Source organism: Mirounga angustirostris, unplaced genomic scaffold (assembly GCF_029215605.1).
Source record: "Mirounga angustirostris isolate CCGP_5_RB_7025 unplaced genomic scaffold, mMirAng1.0.hap1 SCAF_3, whole genome shotgun sequence".
In the NCBI taxonomy this organism is placed as follows: domain Eukaryota; kingdom Metazoa; phylum Chordata; class Mammalia; order Carnivora; family Phocidae; genus Mirounga; species Mirounga angustirostris.
This window is the reverse complement of record NW_026991711.1, coordinates 68,475,822-68,494,534: the sequence shown is the minus strand read 5'-3', so window position 1 is coordinate 68,494,534 and position 18,713 is coordinate 68,475,822. Positions and strand designations below refer to the sequence as shown.

The 18,713-nt window shown below is 34.3% G+C and overlaps 1 protein-coding gene across 11 annotated transcripts in view; it reads left to right on the top strand.

The window, feature by feature from the left end:
• PDS5B (PDS5 cohesin associated factor B) overlaps nucleotides 1–18,713 on the top strand; it is a 201,093-nt gene that overhangs the window by 132,153 nt on the left and 50,227 nt on the right. For all 11 annotated transcript variants that reach the window (XR_010410041.1, XM_064586217.1, XM_064586223.1 and 8 more), the window contains 2 exons: nucleotides 9,411–9,534; nucleotides 12,131–12,289. Coding sequence is in view for 10 of the 11 variants with exons in the window: in XM_064586217.1 (XP_064442287.1) it covers nucleotides 9,411–9,534; nucleotides 12,131–12,289 (283 nt within the window). In the remaining variant the exon portion in view is untranslated. The remainder of the gene's footprint in view (nucleotides 1–9,410; nucleotides 9,535–12,130; nucleotides 12,290–18,713) is intronic.

Genomic DNA, 18,713 nt, shown 5'->3' with positions numbered 1-18,713 from the left:
GAGCATGAATTTTCCTTTGAATGGTGCTGTGATTCTCCAGATCAGAGATCAGTTTGGAGATACACACAAACAATACATAACTCTGTATTACTGAATGCCCACTGACTGTACTATCTCATTTAAACCTTTTAACAGTTTAGTAAAGTGTAGAAAATATCCTAATCTTCCAAATGAGAAATCTGATATTCACTCGAGGTAAATGGTTTTGGGTCATATAGCTAGCAAGTAGCAGAGTGACGATTTGAATTTAGCCCTATTTGTCTGAATGCCTATGGTGCCATATCCATAATGGCACAATTCCTTTCTTAATTAGGGTTTTGGGCAAGTTTTAGTTTGATTTATTCACTGGAGGTTTTTATTTTTATTCTAGACTGTCTTTCCTAGCACCCTTTATATCTTAAAGAAACTTTGATATATTTGTAGCACTACAAGAGCAAGGTTGAAAGGTGGACATTTTAGAACATGCAAAGGGCATTTTAAAACATCTGCTTTAATATGGAACTGAAGTACTTAAAACTATTTGATTTATATGCCGAGTATATTTCAAATGTTTCTCATGAGGAAAATTAACTGATACTGAATACCTGCTGTGTGTGCATGCACTGTTCTTGATGAAGTAGCTCATATATATCTTCCAGGAGATAAAAATGTATGCAGATTTTATGTTTTAAATGATTAAATCGAGTGAGTCGATATTGAGGAAAAATGATAGAGTTGAGTGTTTATTAAATTATCTTCCCTTGAATTCACCAAAATAATTCCAAAGAACCAAAAGAAAAATGTATCTAAGTAGAAGCTACCACAAACTGGGACAGAATTGTAGCTAAATAAGTCATCTAGAAGGAATTGAATGTGAGAACATTGACAGTTAACACATATCCCTGAATCAGGAGAATAAGGGAATGGATGGATAGTAAGTGTTCTCTTGTTTGCTAATTTAGAGGAGGAGATTGAGGTATGGGCAGGCTTTGAGAGAAATAAGGAAAGCCTAATTTCTGCTGTCAATAGAACTAAAGAAGAGACTTGTGGTCACACCATTTTTCTTTGGGCTGACCTGTTTTCCTTAGCAGGAGGAGCAAAGCTTAGAGGTGAGGCTTAGAGTAGAATTGTGACGCAAATGTCTTATTACCAACTTTACAGGCACAGAAAAAATTGTGTGCTTCCCCACTAAACAAAAATGATGATGTACTATGGTTTCCGTTCTGACTCCTCCTGTCTCTTAGGAGTCTGGCTTACCCCCAGAGTAGGCAGATGTGCCAAAACTAAGAGTCCTTTTATAGCATAGGATATAGCCATAGTTCAGGTGGAGCTAGTTCTCATCACTGGCAGGGTGTCGGTAGACTCGGAGAGAAACTACACAGAGATAAAGGACTTGCTACGTTTAGTCCCAGGTCCTTCCTCCATGCTACTTACTTGGCCAACTGATTAATGAGTTGGAAGCTTTGATGTTAATTTTTTAAGAGAGGCACCCGATGTTTAGTCATTAGATGTTAATTTTTTAAGAGAGGCACCTGATAATTCAGTCATCAGGGAGATGCTATCTGCTTTAAATGGCAGAGCCAGAGAATTTCTCTTATTCAAAGATGCGTTAACAGAGTACAAATAAATTAACGTGAAACCTAAGCAGATATTTTAGTATTCCAAAGAAAACTGATAATCAGTATTTGGAAGAATTGAATTTTTCTAGGAAAAAAATTTTAAACCATTCTAAACTGCCAAGAAAGTTAAGCAGCAAATGATATCTGCAAAAATAAGAGAACAAGAAATATATATAAAAAAAGGGAAGTGGCAGGACTAAGGATAAAGAAGACAGGAACATACTTGTATTATAATTTATTATAAGCAGCAAGGAGCAGAGTAAACAATATAGAAAATATGATTAGTAAGCTAGAGATAGAGCATGAGGAAATTGTATAGAACGTGGAAACAGTGGGCATAGAAATGAAGGCAGTTAAAGAAAATCATTTGCAGATAGTGAAAAGCCCTAATTGGTTTCTGTGAAGGAAACAACAGAATAATGGAAAATGGAAAATAGTTAAAAAAAAAAAAAAAGATAATGTTTAGAGTGACTGGAAATGTCAATCCGGCGATCAAGAGGACTCATGTTTTAGGAACACATTCTGGTGGAATTTACTGAATTTTCAGGGATTACAGAAGTGATTTCACAAACATCAATAGCAAAGAAAAGGAAGTGTATTTTGTACAATGGAAAAATAAAGAGGTTCACTTCTTTCAACCACATAAGATTTCTGAAGTTAATGATTCAACAGCTAGAGAGTTTTCAGGGACAAAGAAGAATATAACTGAAGAATTTCCTGAGTAGCCACGTTGTGCTTAAGGACAAGTGAAGGATATTCTTTAGGACATAAAGACTCAGGAAATGTATTAATGACCCGCTTTATATTGTGAACTTTGTCTACCAAGGTATATACTTTTTCCCTTTGCATTCAGTTTTGCTTAAGCCCCTAAATCCAACTTTTGTTTTCTTTTTGTTTGCATATCTGATTTGTCTTTTCTTATCGTTTTTTTAAATTTTAGATGTGTCTATATCTACTTTTTAAATATTTGAAAACCTGGATTTTACTTTTAAGGATGATGTAAATAAATAAAATTGGCTCAAGAAGAATGGGAGAAAACCTAATTAGGCTGTAATTATAAAAAAAAATTTTTTTGAGAAAAATATCCTCTAATAAAAAGTGCCAGTAGAAGTGTGTGTTATAGGAAAGTATTTCACATCTACAAGAAACCAAGGATTCTAATTCTTTTTAATTGTTTAAAGCATAGGGGGAGAAAAAAAAGCATTCAGATTACTTCTTACATAAAGCCAAGATAACTAGCAGGAGTGCTAAAACTGGATAACAGATATTCATTCCCTCAAAAGAAAACTTAAGACAGATCTTACTAATATTACTGCAAAAATTGTAAGTAAATTTTTAGTAAAAAGAGAGTTTACTACATTAAAACAAAATATACTAATGGCTGGGGCTCCTGGTTAGCTCAGTCAGTTAAGCATCTGACTTTGGCTCGGGTCATGATCTCAGGATCCTGGGATTGAGCCCTGTGTCTAGCCCCATGTAGGGCTCCGGGCTCCTGTCTCTGGGTTCTGGGCTCCGGGCTCAGCGGGAGTCTGCTTCTCCTTCTACCTCTCCCCCCTACCCCCACTGTGCTCTCTCTCACAAATAAAATCTTAAAAAAAAAAAAAAATCTTAAAAAATATATATTATGATCAAATGTGGTTAATTTCAGGAATACAAAGAAGGTTGGTATTAGTAAGCCTCATATACATGTTACAATTTACTATAAAATTGAGTAAGAGGGAAAAGGGCACATGGTAGGTCATTCTGATAGATACTAAAAGGGCTTCTGATAAAAAAATGAGTCTTATTTATAATTAAACCCAATAAAATAAGATTGTCTTTATAACATAATAAATTTGTCTCAAACCGGTAAGAATCGTATAGTGAACACTAGAAGTATTCCCAATAAAATTAGGAACAAAATGAGGAAAATAACACTATCTCTGCCATGATTTAACATTGCTTTAGAAGCATTAGCCAATATAATTAAATAAGAAAGTAAGAGGTACAAGTGTTGGAAAGGAGGAAGCAAAGTTACCGTATTTCATGGAAAATCCAAGAGAATCAACTGAAAAACTACCAAAACCAAGATAGCCAAAGTAAGTATGTAAAAATTCAGAGCTTTCCTTATATACCACTAACAACTGTTTTGAAAATACTGTAGGAGTAAAAACCAGAAGACCTAGGAGTAAAATATACAAGAAATTTGCAACCTTATAATAGTGAGTGGAGGATTATAATATTTAATGAAAAAATTAGGAAAAGTTACATTAACCACTAAGTAACTGGCAAGCTGTTTTGAAAGGAAAAATCAATATAGACTGCTTATCTTGATTTTTTCATATATTTGAGATAAGTCCAAGATTATCAAAGATTTTATAAAATGAATTAATAAATATTAATAACCACATTTCTGTAATTCCTTTTTTTTTGTGGTGGCTGACCACATCATGAAATATTGATGGATTGTACAATTAAATATCCATTTGTTGAAATATATTTACAGAGCTTCTACTGTATATAAGGTACTGGAGTACGTAAGGTTCTGTTGGAATGAACAGACTCTGAGGGAGAATACCATTTAGACAAATGGAAATCTTATGCTGGGAAACTATTTTCGATATTCATAACTTAGAAAAAGTTAATATGTCTAATGTATAAAGACTCTTAACAGAAATATAGCAGGTTTCACAGTAGAATACTAGCAAAGGAAATGAAAAGGAAAGTCATAAACTGGAAATCCTTCCAGCCCCTCAAATCAAGAAAAGACATTTATGCCAATTAATACTAATTGAGGCAAATACAAATAAAAACATGTATGTGCTATAACCAGTGTTAGCATTCCAGTGATGCTCTCTTGATTGAATTATAAATTGATTCAGCTTTTCTGGGTTGGTAATGTGGTAGGTAATACATACAAACTTAAAATGTGTGTAGTCTTCAGCACTGCAGTTTCATTTTCAGGAACTTATCCCAGAGATAATTAGAAAAGATATCTACCTAATGATTATGTGGGTCAGGGTCCAGTCAGAGAAACAGAAACCATATCAGGTATTTTAAACATAAATAAATTAATATATATGTTTGAAGGATGAAAGAGCAACAGGTTGCTTTGGTAACCCAGAATTTATGAATTCCTGGAAGCAGCAACCACCCTTAGGGCTGGAGGAACCACTGAGAAGTGGTGTTAAGGACTGTCCATTGGATGGAAGAGCCCTGTCAATATTGCCCAGCCAGCTGACCAGAATGCCTAAAGAAGCTCTGGGGTCTCTTATTGCAAGAACCTAACAGGAAGCCAGCTCTTGAGGGAGTCTAGAAAGTGTAATTTCAGATTTATATCTCCAGGATCTGCTCAGAGCAGATTATGGCAGGCGTAAAGCTCAGAAACAATATAAATAACTAGCATAAGGATGTTCATAGTTTTGTTGTTAAGATGAAAAAAAAAAAATCTAAAACATCTAAATGCTGATCAGTAGGAGATTGGTTAGAGTAGTTGTGGTATAGCTATCCACTAAAGAGCCATATGACCATTAAAATTATTGTTTAGCCATACTTGACATAGAAGGTTCTCTCCAGCATTGTTGGTGAAAAAGTGTTTCCAAATACTATATATTTTGTATCCTCATTTACTTAATATATGTATGCATATGTAGAGAAATTTTAGACCTATATTCACCAAAATGTTAACAGTAATTATTTCAGGGTAGTGGAATTTTGAGTTTTTTCTTCAGTGGTTTTTAAATGTTTTTCAGTTTTGTTTGCATTTTCTACATGTGTATGATTATCATCGGGGGAAAAAACCTTGAATTGGAAAATCAATATAACAAGGGAATAAAGTATTTCTTTTAATAGGAACTTATTAATAGAAAAAGCAATCAGAAGATAGTTGTTTCATTTACATTTCACTAACATCTCAGACTCTGCCTAGTACTTCAGAATTCTTGAAAGTGTTTTTTCTTTGTTTGTCTGTTGTTTTGGTTTATTTCTGGTTTCTGTTTAAAGGGGTATGCAAAACAGTGGATGAGCTTAAAATTTCTCATTCTGTCTTTAAAAATTCTAATCAGAATTGCTTTTTACTTGTGTGTGACCTGTAATTTTCTCTTGATTACTAAGAAAAGGGATTATGGATGTTTGTATTGGCAAGTCTGATCTATGAGAAGACATAACCTTATCCAGGGAGTTTAGTTACTGAAGTCACTAGAAGATAATTTTTCATTTCACAAAGAAGCCATAAACCATAGACTAAAAGGGTCATTTGGTGAGACTCTTATTTTTTATACATTTTATTACTGAAATTTTCAAACATACAAGGAAGTACCTAGAATATTATAATGAACTCCCATATATCCAATAACTAGCTTATGTATGAATAACTTAAACAGCTGCTTTTGTTTAATTTATTATTCTGCTTACTCCCCATTCCCCTTATATTTGAAAGCAATGCCAGACTATATATACCATTTCATCTGTACATCTGAGTTTCTCTAAAAGATAAGAACTCTTAAAAAAAATAAGCATAATGTCTTTATCACATAGTTGACATTAATTGTTTAATGTTAATAATATCCAATTTTCTCAAAAATTAATTTTTTAGTAGCTTTTTTTTTTCAGGATCCACATTGTTATTTGTTGATAAATCTCTTAGAGTGCCTTGTTTCCTGTAGGCTCCCCCTCCAATTTTCTTTTTCTCTTTGTATTTGATAAAGAAACCAGGTTTCTTTTGCAGAGTTTCACATAGACTGATTTTTGCTAATTGTATGCCTTTGGCATATTTTAATGGGTTCCTTATATTTTCTGTAAAGTGATAGTTGAATGCAGAGACCTGGTTGGATTCCAGTTCAACTTTTTTGTTGTTACAGGACCACTTTATAGATGGTGGTATGTTCCATCAGGAGGCACATGGTATCTGGTTATTTCTCTTCTTATGATAGTTAGAAACTGATGATACTTAGTAATTACTGGTGATATTCTGTCATTCTTCACTTATTCGCTGAATACTTTTATAAAGAGGAACTTCCTATCTATTCTTTGGTTCCCCAGTGTGTTGTTTTTTTGTGTGTGTTATAGAACAGTGTTCAAAATAGTGAGTTTACTAGCATCCTCCAAATGTGACCAGTTAAATTGTTATCTTTTTAAAATATCATGCTCAGATTTGTTTGTATACATACATTTACCATTTCTGTCAGTCTTCATTTTTTAGATACCCGTATTTTCATCTGGTATCATTTTCTTCTTGAATAACTTTATTATTTCTTATTGTATAGTTCTCCTTGTAAGTAATAATCTCAGCTTTTCTTTGTCTGAAAAAAATCTTTATTTTGCCTTCATTCTTGAAAGGTATTTTTTTCTCAGAATAGAATTCTAGACTGACAGTTATTTTCATTTAGTACCTAAAAGATGTCACTCCATTATTTTCTGGACTTGCATAGTTTTTGATGAAAAGTGTTCCTCTGTATGTATTGTTTCTCTGTTATGTAATGTGTATTTTTTTTGGGGGGACAGTTTTTAAGATTTTTATCTTTATCGCTGTTTTTACCAAATTGATAATGGCATGTCTTGGAATGGTTTACTTTGTGTTTCTTCTGCTTGAGGCTTATTGAGATTTTGGGGACTGTGGGTCTATTTCCATCAGATTTAGAAAAATTGTGGCTGATATTTCTTCAAATATTTTTTTCTGTTCTCCCCTCCTCACCTCTTTGTTTTCTGGGACTCTGGTTTTCTGTATTTTTGACTACTTACCATTGTCTTACAGGTCACTGATGCTCTGTTCTTACTTTTTTTCTCTGTCTTTTTTTTGTTTTGTTTTGTTTTGTTTTATTTTACATAGTGTCTGTTGCTATGTCTTAAAGTTCACCGATGTTTTCTTCTGTAACAAAAAATCTACTTTTGATCCTATTAGTATGTTTTTCATTGCAGGCTTTGTATTTTTCATATTTAGTAGTTCCATTTAGTTTTTTTTAAAGTATTTCATTTCTGTCCTCATCATGTTCATGTTTTCTTCTTGGGCATATGGAGCATATTTATAACTGCTGTTTTAGTGTCTTTGTTAATTTTGTCACCTGTGTCACTTCTGGACCTATTTCTGTTGGTGAATTTTTTTCCTGGTTATGTATTACAAGGTTCTTTCTACTGTGGCTGGTGGAAACACGAATCACTAGCAGACTTGTGCGTCTAGGGAATTTTTTGGCTTACTGCTTTCTAGTGTTCTTTTCCTGGTCTCGGGTAGTTTTTTTCTCATGCATGGCAAAACTGATCATTATTCAGCCAAAGACTTGAGACACCTCTCTGTGGATCTCCAGAATGCAAGCTCTCTTGCTGTCTTTGTAGCTCCCTCCTCTGTGGAACTCTGCCCTAGAAATTAAAGCTGCCTCAACTCCCATCTTGGTCTCCCTCAACTCCGTGCGACCACCAGGCTCTAATTGGGTTACTTCTCCTTACATGGCAGTCTGGAGCTTTGCATGCAGTAAGTGGGGATAGATGTAGGACTCTTCTAGTGTGTTTCCCATCTTTTAGGGATTATGGTCATGTGCTGCCTGTTGCCCAGTGTTTAAACCTTTAACATGTTTGTCTGTTTTCTGCTTGCTTAAGGTAGGAGAGGATGTCCCATCTCAGATATACTGTCATCATGTAAAGCAGAAGTCTTCTCAGTATAGTTTCAATTCATACATTTTTTTTGTAAATTAATGAAAGTAAACATCTTTTCACACGTTACAGGGTAATTTCTATTTTTTTTTTTATGACCAACCCATTTGTCCATGATGTTGCTGGTCATTCTGTATTTGGATAAAGTCTTTACCCTTTCTTTATGAAACGAAATGCAGAATTTCCCCTCAATTTGTCACTTGTCTTTTTATTATATTTTGCTGTTGGTGTCTTTGTGATACTCAGTTATTATTGTGATTAATTACTGTATATCTGAATTCTTAGTACTGGAACACTGGGTTGGTATTGGGCAAGAAGGTGGATTCAGAGGTTGCTTACACTGTGAGATGTTTGAATAAATAGTTGAGCCAAGAGATCCTGCTGTATTCAGTATTCATTCTAAGTTTTTGTGTAGTGTAATAATACCATACCTGAATGTTCTTCCAGGTAGCTACATGACTCACTCCTTACTTCCCTCAGAACTCTGCTCAAGTGTTACTTTATCTGAAAGGTCTTCTGTAACCACCTTCTTTCAAATTGTAATACTCACACACCACTCCCCACTCCCTATCCTGTCCTCTTTTTCTTTTCCTTTTTTTCCTCCACAACAGTTACCACAATTTGACATAACACATATTTTGCTAATTTATGTATTATCATTTGTCTTGTTCCTAATATGCTAGTAGCGTGAAGGCAAGCATTGGAACCTTTAATAGTGCCTCAGACCTAGTAAACACTTAATTTTTATAGGCTTTATAATAAGATTTCCGTTTATGTAGGTTGTGCTGGTATGAAGTGAAAGATGAATCAGAGCGGGGAGAGACTTGAAAAACAGTTTAGGTCCCATTATAGTGGTCTTATGTATAAGGTGGCAGCAGCTTAGCTGGAGTGATAGCAGTGAGAATAAAAAAGAAAAGACTAATGGGATTGACATTAAGAAGAAATGGGTTACCATCCATGTTTCTGTTTAGAATTGTTAAGTAAAAAGGAGGGAAAAAAACCCTTGTATTTGGATTATATTTTTAATGTAGCTGTTTATGAAGCAAATTAGAGACCACTGAAAATGAGTTCAGGTAGATTTTTTTTGTTCTTATGAAACATTATCTAAAAAAATACAAATGGTCAAGTATCTAGTGGAGTCTTGCTGATTTTTCTGGTTTATTGTTTTTCTTTCTTTCTTTTTTTTTTTAGAGCTTTGCTTCCTGTTTTACATCACAAATCTAAAAAAGGACCCCCCCGCCAAGCCAAATATGCCATTCATTGTATCCATGCGATATTTTCTAGTAAAGAGACCCAGTTTGCACAGATATTTGAGGTAAAAAGAAAAAAAATTGTTTGTTTCATATGTTATAGTTAAAAAACACATATTAATGATTTTATAGAATGTTCACATTTGGAGCTGTATCATTTTATAGTATGTTTTCAGAATTTGAATCAGTATAATCAATTTTGATGAGTGGTTAAAATATGAAAATATCTGATTATTCAGATGTTTAGTACTAACAAGTTCAGAAATCAAACAATTGTATAATATTTTTTGACATTATACATTTAGGGTTAGGAAACTTTTTTGGTAATAAGCAATTACATATAAAATCGTACTTATTGATAATAGGTAATAGATGATTCTGTCAGTTTACAGGTTTGAAAATTAGAGTTCTGTTTATGAGATACTGCTGAAGTATGTGGAATTTTGTCAGTACTAATTGGTATAGTAATATAATTGGTATATAAAACAAACAAATTTATACTTATATAATCACTGACCTAATTTTATGTCAGATTAAATTGTGTTTTTTAAATATATATTTCATATTATTTTTTCTACCCTTTAAGTTACTATTACTCTTCCTAAGCATTGCATTTTATTTTAATATACTGTAATCTGGGGCTATCTTTAGTATTCTTATTAGATACTTAGCATTTTTACATAAAATCCAAACTTGTAATTTTAGTTCAGGAGCCTTGAGTGAAATCAAAACAGTTCGGAAATTACGCTGAAGCTACTGTTTTAGAAACATTTATGCTAACTTTTTCATCTTTTCATGTATTATGCTAAAGACCTGAACAAGGAAGAAAAGTAGTTGTCTTTATTGTATATCCTCTTGCTGTATATAGCAAATAATTTATTTTAAATTTTGTGCATTTTGGGGGGAAGGTATTTTCTGTGGTCTGTTTTTGTATATCAGAATGACTTTAATGAATTCATGTTGATTTAGAAAGCTTTTGTTTTTCTTGATTAATCTCCTTTCAGTGGTGATAAGGAGCAGGATAATGCTGATAATAACTTGAATTTGTAGGGTACTTTTATTTTCATTTTGATATTATATATCTGATATTTTATCTTTACCATAACCTAATCTGTAACCCTTCTGCTATAATGTATAGGTTTGCTAGCTTTCTGAGAAAAGGTTTCATAGAGCTGTCTTGTCTGGCCTTCATGAGATTGCTATTCATCCAGGGTCTGACTATTAATTTTGCTTTTCCAGAAATGACTTTATTATCTTCTTGTGTAAAATTGTCACACTCATTATTGAAAAAAACTACATGGTCATATTTTTATTTATAATGTAAACAAGGTGGTATTTGTGTACAATGGAAGTATTGAGGGAAGTCATCAAGAATAGCAAGATGCAAACTCATTTAAATATACTTTTGATTAAAAGAAACCTCACATTACTCTAATACGTTGGGAAAGAACAGTTTAGTATTGTTTTTTGAGCCTAGAATTTTTGGTGTTCAGTATGGGAGGACAGCATCGACTCTATTAAAAGTGTTACTAAAATTTTTAATAATATATTTACTTGCTTCCAAATCAAAAGACACAAAACAAATCCAAATAGTAAAATAGTAAGTTTTCTCCTCCACCTCAGCCCTGTGTACCTAGCCACCCAGTTCTCATTCTCAGAGGTAACCAATGTTACCAGTTTCTAAGATACTTTTCTGGAGAGTATTTATTCACATACAAGTAACATAATACACATACATATGTGCGCACACACAATCAAATACATACATTTTGTCCCCTTCCCTTTCTGCTTATGACAGTGATAATATACTATAGTCACTCTTCTGATTTCTCTATTTTAAAAATTTAACATTACATTTTAGATATTATTCTATATGGGCATACGAAGAGTCTCATTCTTTTGTCATGGCAAAATGTGCGTTGATGATTGGGTTTTCTATCAGAATAATAAAAATAATTTCATTAGTTGCGGTACTTAATATTTGATGTTATAAAAATCCACACAAATGCATGTGACTCTGTATAATAAAAGCTTATTTCTGGCTCCTGAAAAAAAGTCCAGTTGGGTGTTTAGATTGCATTCTAATCAGTGGTTTAGTCCCATAGACTTTTTTTGACAAGTAGCTTCTCTTTAAGTCCCACTGCATCCTTGGTATTAAGCCTGCCAGTGAGTAAAGAGAGAGAATATGGAGAAGATACACTTCTCATACTTGCCTCAATGTGGGCATGGCATACCTCACTTTTACCCCCAGTCTGTTAACCAGAGCTTATTCACATATTCTCATCTAGCTGCAGAGGACGCTGCATGTATAGCCATCCTTTTGCCCAGGAAGTAGAACAAAAGTGGATATTGCTGAGCCCTATCAGTCTCCCATATTCATGTAATGTGGTCATAAAATATACATAATATGATTCTCCATGCTGAAATTTTTTTTTTTTTTACCTACTTCTAAGATACAACTTGGGCAAAACCTGACAATATTTAAATGCCTTTTAGACTTAAATAACCTATAGAAATTTAAATGTAAGCTTAAGCTACTACTTAACACCATGTATATGTCTTGAAACCGCTCTAATTTTTTTTGTTATTTGAACATGAAATATGTGAATAGTTTATTTCCATATTTATAGAGTTGAATGTGTTTTCTTTTCTCATTTTTAGCCTCTGCATAAGAGCCTAGATCCAAGCAACCTGGAACATCTCATAACACCGTTGGTTACTATTGGGCATATTGCTCTCCTTGCACCTGATCAATTTGCTGCTCCTTTGAAGTCCTTGGTAGCTACTTTCATTGTGAAAGATCTTCTCATGAATGATCGGGTAATTGATATTTTTTTGACCTGTGTTCTTAGCGTTATCTTCTCAAATTTTATTCAACAAAGAGAGAAGTGAAATGATGCAAATAACACTTCCATTTGACTGCCTTCTTTTAGGTTTCCTATCTTTTTTAACATGCTGTCACCTCCAGTAGAACAACATTGAAACATCTCTTTAGTTGAGCATAGGCATGTAGCCTGCAATGCATTCCTTGATAAATACAAAATATCATTTGGTTCTTTTTTATCTTTACAGTAGGTTAATTTTTTATAATAACATCTATTTTAAAAAATGTGAAGACTGACAGGCTAGTTCACAGTATGGTTGTCATGACAGTAGTTGTTTCTTTCTCTTCATGTAGTGCAGAATTAAAAGAGCACTGGGAGAAAACATTAGGAAAGAAATAGTGATTTTGTCTGTCTGTCTTCCATTTGTCTTTGGAGCAGTGCTTGTTTGGGTGTGGGAGAACTGATGCCGTACAGTCACATGGAGTTTTATGTATGTGTGTGCATATTTATGTGTACACACACACGCAGATGTGCCTGTGCAGACACATATGTAACCATCAGTTTTGTGTCTATAGTGTGCTCAGCACTGTACTGGGTTCTTTGGAGAATTAAAAAAAGTATAAGATAGTTTCTCCTCTTAAAATACAGTTACAGTTCTTGCAATGTATAGCTATATTACTACATGTTTCATATCTGTCATTCTTAATATGCTTTAATACTATTAATACTCTTAAACAAATTTGTTATGGAAAAATACTTTGTGGAGATTATAGTCAAGATAATCGTATGTATTAAATCTCTAATGATTTGTGACTGTTTAACTTTAGTTGACTAGAGCCCTGTAATTTGAAGACAAGTGGCTCCTGTGTTAATTACCATTGTCTCTGGCTGTGTTCTTTAGCTGTGTCTCTCAGTTTTCTTCCCCATAAGTACAGTATTTCATATGTTCTTTAAGTCATGTGTGTTAATCATGTGTTTAAAGTTTTCTGAATCCTTACTGTGTTTTGTTTTCTTTAATGAAAAAATTTTGTTGAGATAAAATGTATCAGAAAAGTGTACACTTCTTAAGGGTATGGTTCCTTGAGTTATCACAAAGCTAACATTTTTGACCAACTGATAATCCAGGTAAAGAAATAGAATATTACCAGCCCCCAAAAGCTCCTGTGTCTTTTTCTTATTATTATCCCCTCCATTCTCCCTGAAGATAACTATTATCCTGACTTCTAACACCAAAGATTAGTTTTACCTATTTTTGAACTTTTATAAATGGAATCATATAGAGTAAATTTTTTATGTCTGGCTTCCTTCACTCAGTATTACATTTGTGAGATAAACCCATCCTGTTGTATATTAGTGGTTTGTTCATTTTTGTTGCTATAGAGTATTCCATTGTTTATATATACCATGAATCTGTTCTCTTGCTAGACATTAGGTTATTTCCAATATTAAATGCATACAGTTGTTACAAATACTCTTTTACATATCATTTTGTGCACTAATGTATGCATTTCTGTTGTAGTGTAATGCTGTATCTTAGAGTATGTATAAGTTGTTTTATTTTTTTTTAAAGATTTATTTATTTATTTTAGAGAGAGAGAGAGAAAGCATGCATCCATGCACGAGTCAGGGAAGCGGGGAGGAGGGGAGGGAGATGGAGAGAATCTCAAGCAGACTCCCTGCTGATTGAGAAGCCCAATACAGGGCTCAGTCTCACAACCCTGAGATCATGACCTGAGCCAATACCAAAGTCGGACAAGTCAACCAACTGAGCCACCCAGGGACCTCTGTATAAGTTGTTTTAGTACGTTTTGCCAAATTGTTTTTCTTTCTTTCTTTTTTTTTTTTTGCCAAATTGTTTTTCAAAGTGATTATACCAATTAACATTCTTATATGTGCTGAATGAGAGTTCTAGTTGTACCATTTCCTTGACTGTACTAGATATGCCAATCTTTAACATTTTAGCTATTATGTGAATGTGTAATGAATAGTATGCCCTTAGGCACTTTTTCATATATGTATTGGTATTTTGGCTCTCCTCTTTTATTAAGTGTCTGCTCAAGCCTCTTCCACATTTTTCTATTAAATTGTCAGTCTCTTTTATTCACTCTTAAGATTTCCTTATGTATCCTGTTGGCAGTATGTTTAGCAGATACCTTTTCCCACTTTGTAACTTGCTCTCTCACTCTCTTAGTGGAGTTTTTTGATGAACGGAAGTTCTTAATTTGGGCGCCTGGGTGGCTTAGTTCGTTAAGCGGTCTGCCTTCGGCTCAGGTCATGATCTCAGGGTCCTGGGAGTGAGTTCCGCATCCAGCTCCCTGCTCGTCATGGAGCCGGCTTCTCACTCTGCCTCTGCCCCTCCCCCTCGCTGCTTGTGTGCTATCAAATAAATAAAATCTTTAAAAAAAACTTTAAAAAAAGTTCTTAATTTTAACAAAGCCCGTTATTTTCTTTTTAGTTAGTACTTGTCCTTTTTGTCTACCCCAAGGTTGTGAAAATAGTCCCTGTATTGTTTTCTAGAAGTATGGTAATATACAAGCCTCTAACCACACGTAGCTGTTTAAGTTTAAACTAAATATAATTGTAAATGTATTCACACATTTCAAGTGCTCACTAGCCACATATTGCTAGTGTTGGACAGCACAGAACATTTCCAGCATCTCAGAGTTCTGTTAGACAGTGTTGCTCCAGAAGCTTTATTTATTTAACTTTCACATTTAGCTACATAATCTATTTAGAATTGATTTTTATATGTGGTATGTGATAAATGTCAAGATTCATTGTTTTATTTCCATCTGACCCTGCACCATTTATTGAAAAGACTGTCTTCCCTGCTGCATTTTTTTTTAATTGAGGTGAAATTCACATAACATAAAGTGGTTAATTTTAGTCACATTTTAGTACATTCACTACCACCTCTGTCTATTTCCAGATCATTTTCATTAAGCAGTCATACCTCATTTCCCCCAGCCCTGGGCAACCACCAATCTCCTGTTTGTCTTAATGGGTTTAACTATTCTGAATGTTTTTTATAAATGGAATCATACAATATGTGACTTTTTGTGTCATTCTTCTGTCACTTAGCGTAATGTTTTTGAGGTTCATCCACATTGTAATATGTATCAGTACTTCATTCCGTTTTATGGCTGAATAATATTCTGTTGTATATATTTATCACAATTTGTTTATCCATTCATTCATTGATGAGCATTTAGGTTGTTTCCACCTTTTGAATACTGTGAAAAGTGCTGCTATGAATTTTGTGTTTGAGTATTTGTTTGAATACCTGTGTTTAGTTCTTTAGATATATTCCTAGGTATATACCTTTGCTGGATTATATGGTAATTCTGTGTTTAACTTTTTGAGGAACTGACAAATTGTGTTCCACAGAGGCTACACCATTTTACCTTCCTACCAGTAGTGTATGAAAGTTCCAATTTCTCCTCATCCTCGCCAACTTATTATTTTCTGTTAATTTGATTATAGCCATCCTGGTGAGTGTGAAGTGGTATCTCCTTTTGGTTTTGATTTGCATTTCTCTAATGATGTTGAGCATCTTTTGATGTACTTATTAGCCATTTGTGTATCTTTTTTGGAGCAAAGACTATACAAGTCCTTTGCTCATTTTTTAGGTTGTATTTTTTTTTGAGCGTTAATTGTTCTTTATATATTCTAGATACAAGTGTCTTGTCAGACACATGGTTTGCATTTATTTCTTCCATTCTGTAGGTTGTCTTTTAAGTTGTCCTTTAATTTTTTTTATTGAGCTAAATTGACATATAACAGGGCGCCTGGGTGGCTCAGTTGGTTAAGCGACTGCCTTCGGCTCAGGTCATGATCCTGGAGTCCCGGGATCGAGTCCCATATCGGGCTCCTTGCTCAGCAGGGGGTCTGCTTCTCCCTCTGACCCTCCCCCCTCTCATGTGCTTGCTCTCTCTCATTCTCTCTCTCTCAAATAAATAAATAAATAAATAATTGACATATAACATTTTTTTTTTAAGTTTTTTTTTTTTTAAAAGCTTTTATTCATTTACCTGTCACAGGGAGAGAGAGAGAGAGAGAGAGAGCGTGTGCACAAGCAGGGGGAGCTGCAGGCAGAGGGGGAAGCAGGCTACCTGCAGAGCAAGGAGCCCCATGCGGGACTCGATCCCAGGATTCTGGGATCATGACCTGAGCCGAAGGCAGATGCCTGACTGACTGATCCACCCAGGCATCCCATAACATTATATTATTTTGATGTGTATAACATAATGATTCAATATTTTATATATTGTGAAACGATCACCACAATAAGCCTAGTTAGTATCCATCCCACACAGTTACAAATTTTTTTTCCTGTGAAAAATCTAATTTAAAGATTTACTGTCTTAGCAACTTATCAAATACACAATAACTGTAGTCACCATGCTGTACATTACATTCCATGACTTATTTATTTCATAACTGGAATTTTGTACCTTTGACCCCATTCAGCCATTTTGCCCACCTACCCCTGCCTCTGGGCCCTACCAGCCTATTCCATGGATCTTTGATACTAGCCAGTCTGATAGGTGTGAGGTTATATCTCATTGTGGTTTTGATTTGCATTTCATTGATGATTAGTGATGTTGAGCATCTTCTCATGTGCCTGTGGGCCATCTGTATGTCTTCTTCAGAAAAATTGTCTATTCAAGTCCTCTACCCATTATTTTTTTTTAAACGTTTTTTAAAAAGATTTTTTTTATTTATTTGAGAGAGAGAGAAAGCACAAGAGGGGGAAGGGTCAGAGGGAGAAGCAGACTCCCCGCAGAGCAGGGAGCCCAATGTGGGGCTCTATCCTGGGACTCCAGGATAATGACCTGAACTGAAGGCAGACGCTTAACTGACTGAGCCACCCAGGCACCCTCTGTGCCCATTATTTAATTGGGTTGTGTTTTTTGCTGTCAAGTCGTATAGGTTCTTTATATATATTGGATATTAACCCCTTATCCGATGTATGATTTGCAAATATCTTTTCCTATTCAGTAGGTTGCCTTTTCTTTTTGTTGATGATTCCTTTACTGTGGAAAAGATTTTTAGTTTAATATTGTCTGTTTGTATATTTTAGTGTTTGTTGCCCTTGCCTGGGGAGACTGTTCCGAAAACATATTGCTAAGACTGGTGTAAAAGAGCTTACTACCTGTGTTTTCTAGAAGTTTTATGATTTCAGGTCTTATATCTAAATCTTTTTCCCTTTTGAATTTGTTTTTGTATGTGGTGTAAGATAGTGGTCCAGTTTCATTTTTTTGCATGTAGCTGTCCAGTTTTTCCAACACTCTTTATTGAAGAGGCCGTCCTTTCCCCACTGCATATTCTTGCCTCCTGTGTCATAAATTAATTGATCATATGTACATGGGTTTATATCTGGGCTCCCTGTTCTATTCTGTTGATCTCTGTGTCTGTTTTCATGCCAGTACCATACTGTTTTGATTACTGTAGTTTTGTAGTATAGTCTGAAATCTGGGAACATGATATGTCCAGCTTTGTTGTTCTTTCTCAAGAGTGCTTTGACAGGTTTTACTATCTAGTAGCTTAAGCCTTGCAGATGCCTTCAGTGACAACTGCTGCTATTACCGCTGCTTCATCATCGTCATCATTATCTTTTTCAAGGTTGTTTTGATTATTGTTAGCCTTTTGCATTTCTATCTAAATTGTTTTATTTTGTTTTGTTTCTGTCTAAATTTTAGAATCAGCTTGACACTTCTCCCTGTACCACTCCAACCCAACATATATACATACCTGGCTGGAATTTTGATAGGGCTGGTGTTGAATTATAAATTTCAGGCATCATCATCATAATACCACCTTTCACTCTGTGAACATGGTATTCTAATCCTGAGCTTTCTGTTTCATGAAGATGGTATGCCTTAGTCTTTAATATCCCTGGATAATGTTTCTAAGTTTCTGTGTAGATGTCTTAGCTTTCTTAAGTATGTTCCTAGGCATTTTGTGTTGTTCAATACTATTATAGGTAATAAAATTTTTAATATTTATTTTCTAACTGTGTTTTGTTGGCATATGGATATGAAGTTACTTCATTTTTATATTGACTTTTACCCTAGGATCTTGTTAAAGGCAATTTTTAATTCTACTAGTTCTTGCATCTGGGGGATTTCCTCTTTTCACAGTCATGTCATTTGTTCATAAAGACAGCTTCTTTTTTTCTTTTCCATTCTTAATGCCTTTTCTTTCTTTTTCTTCCTCATACCTTGGCCAGGACCTTCAAAACAATAGAAGTGGTGATAATGGACATTTTTATCTTCCTCTCAGTCTCAGAGGGAAGGATGGACTAATAGTACCCAATAGAGGACTTGAAAACTTGATCTAAATGGCATATATATGACACTGCAGTGAACCTAGTTCTGGCATGCTTCTTTCAACTTTGTCTTTTATTTTTTAGTCTG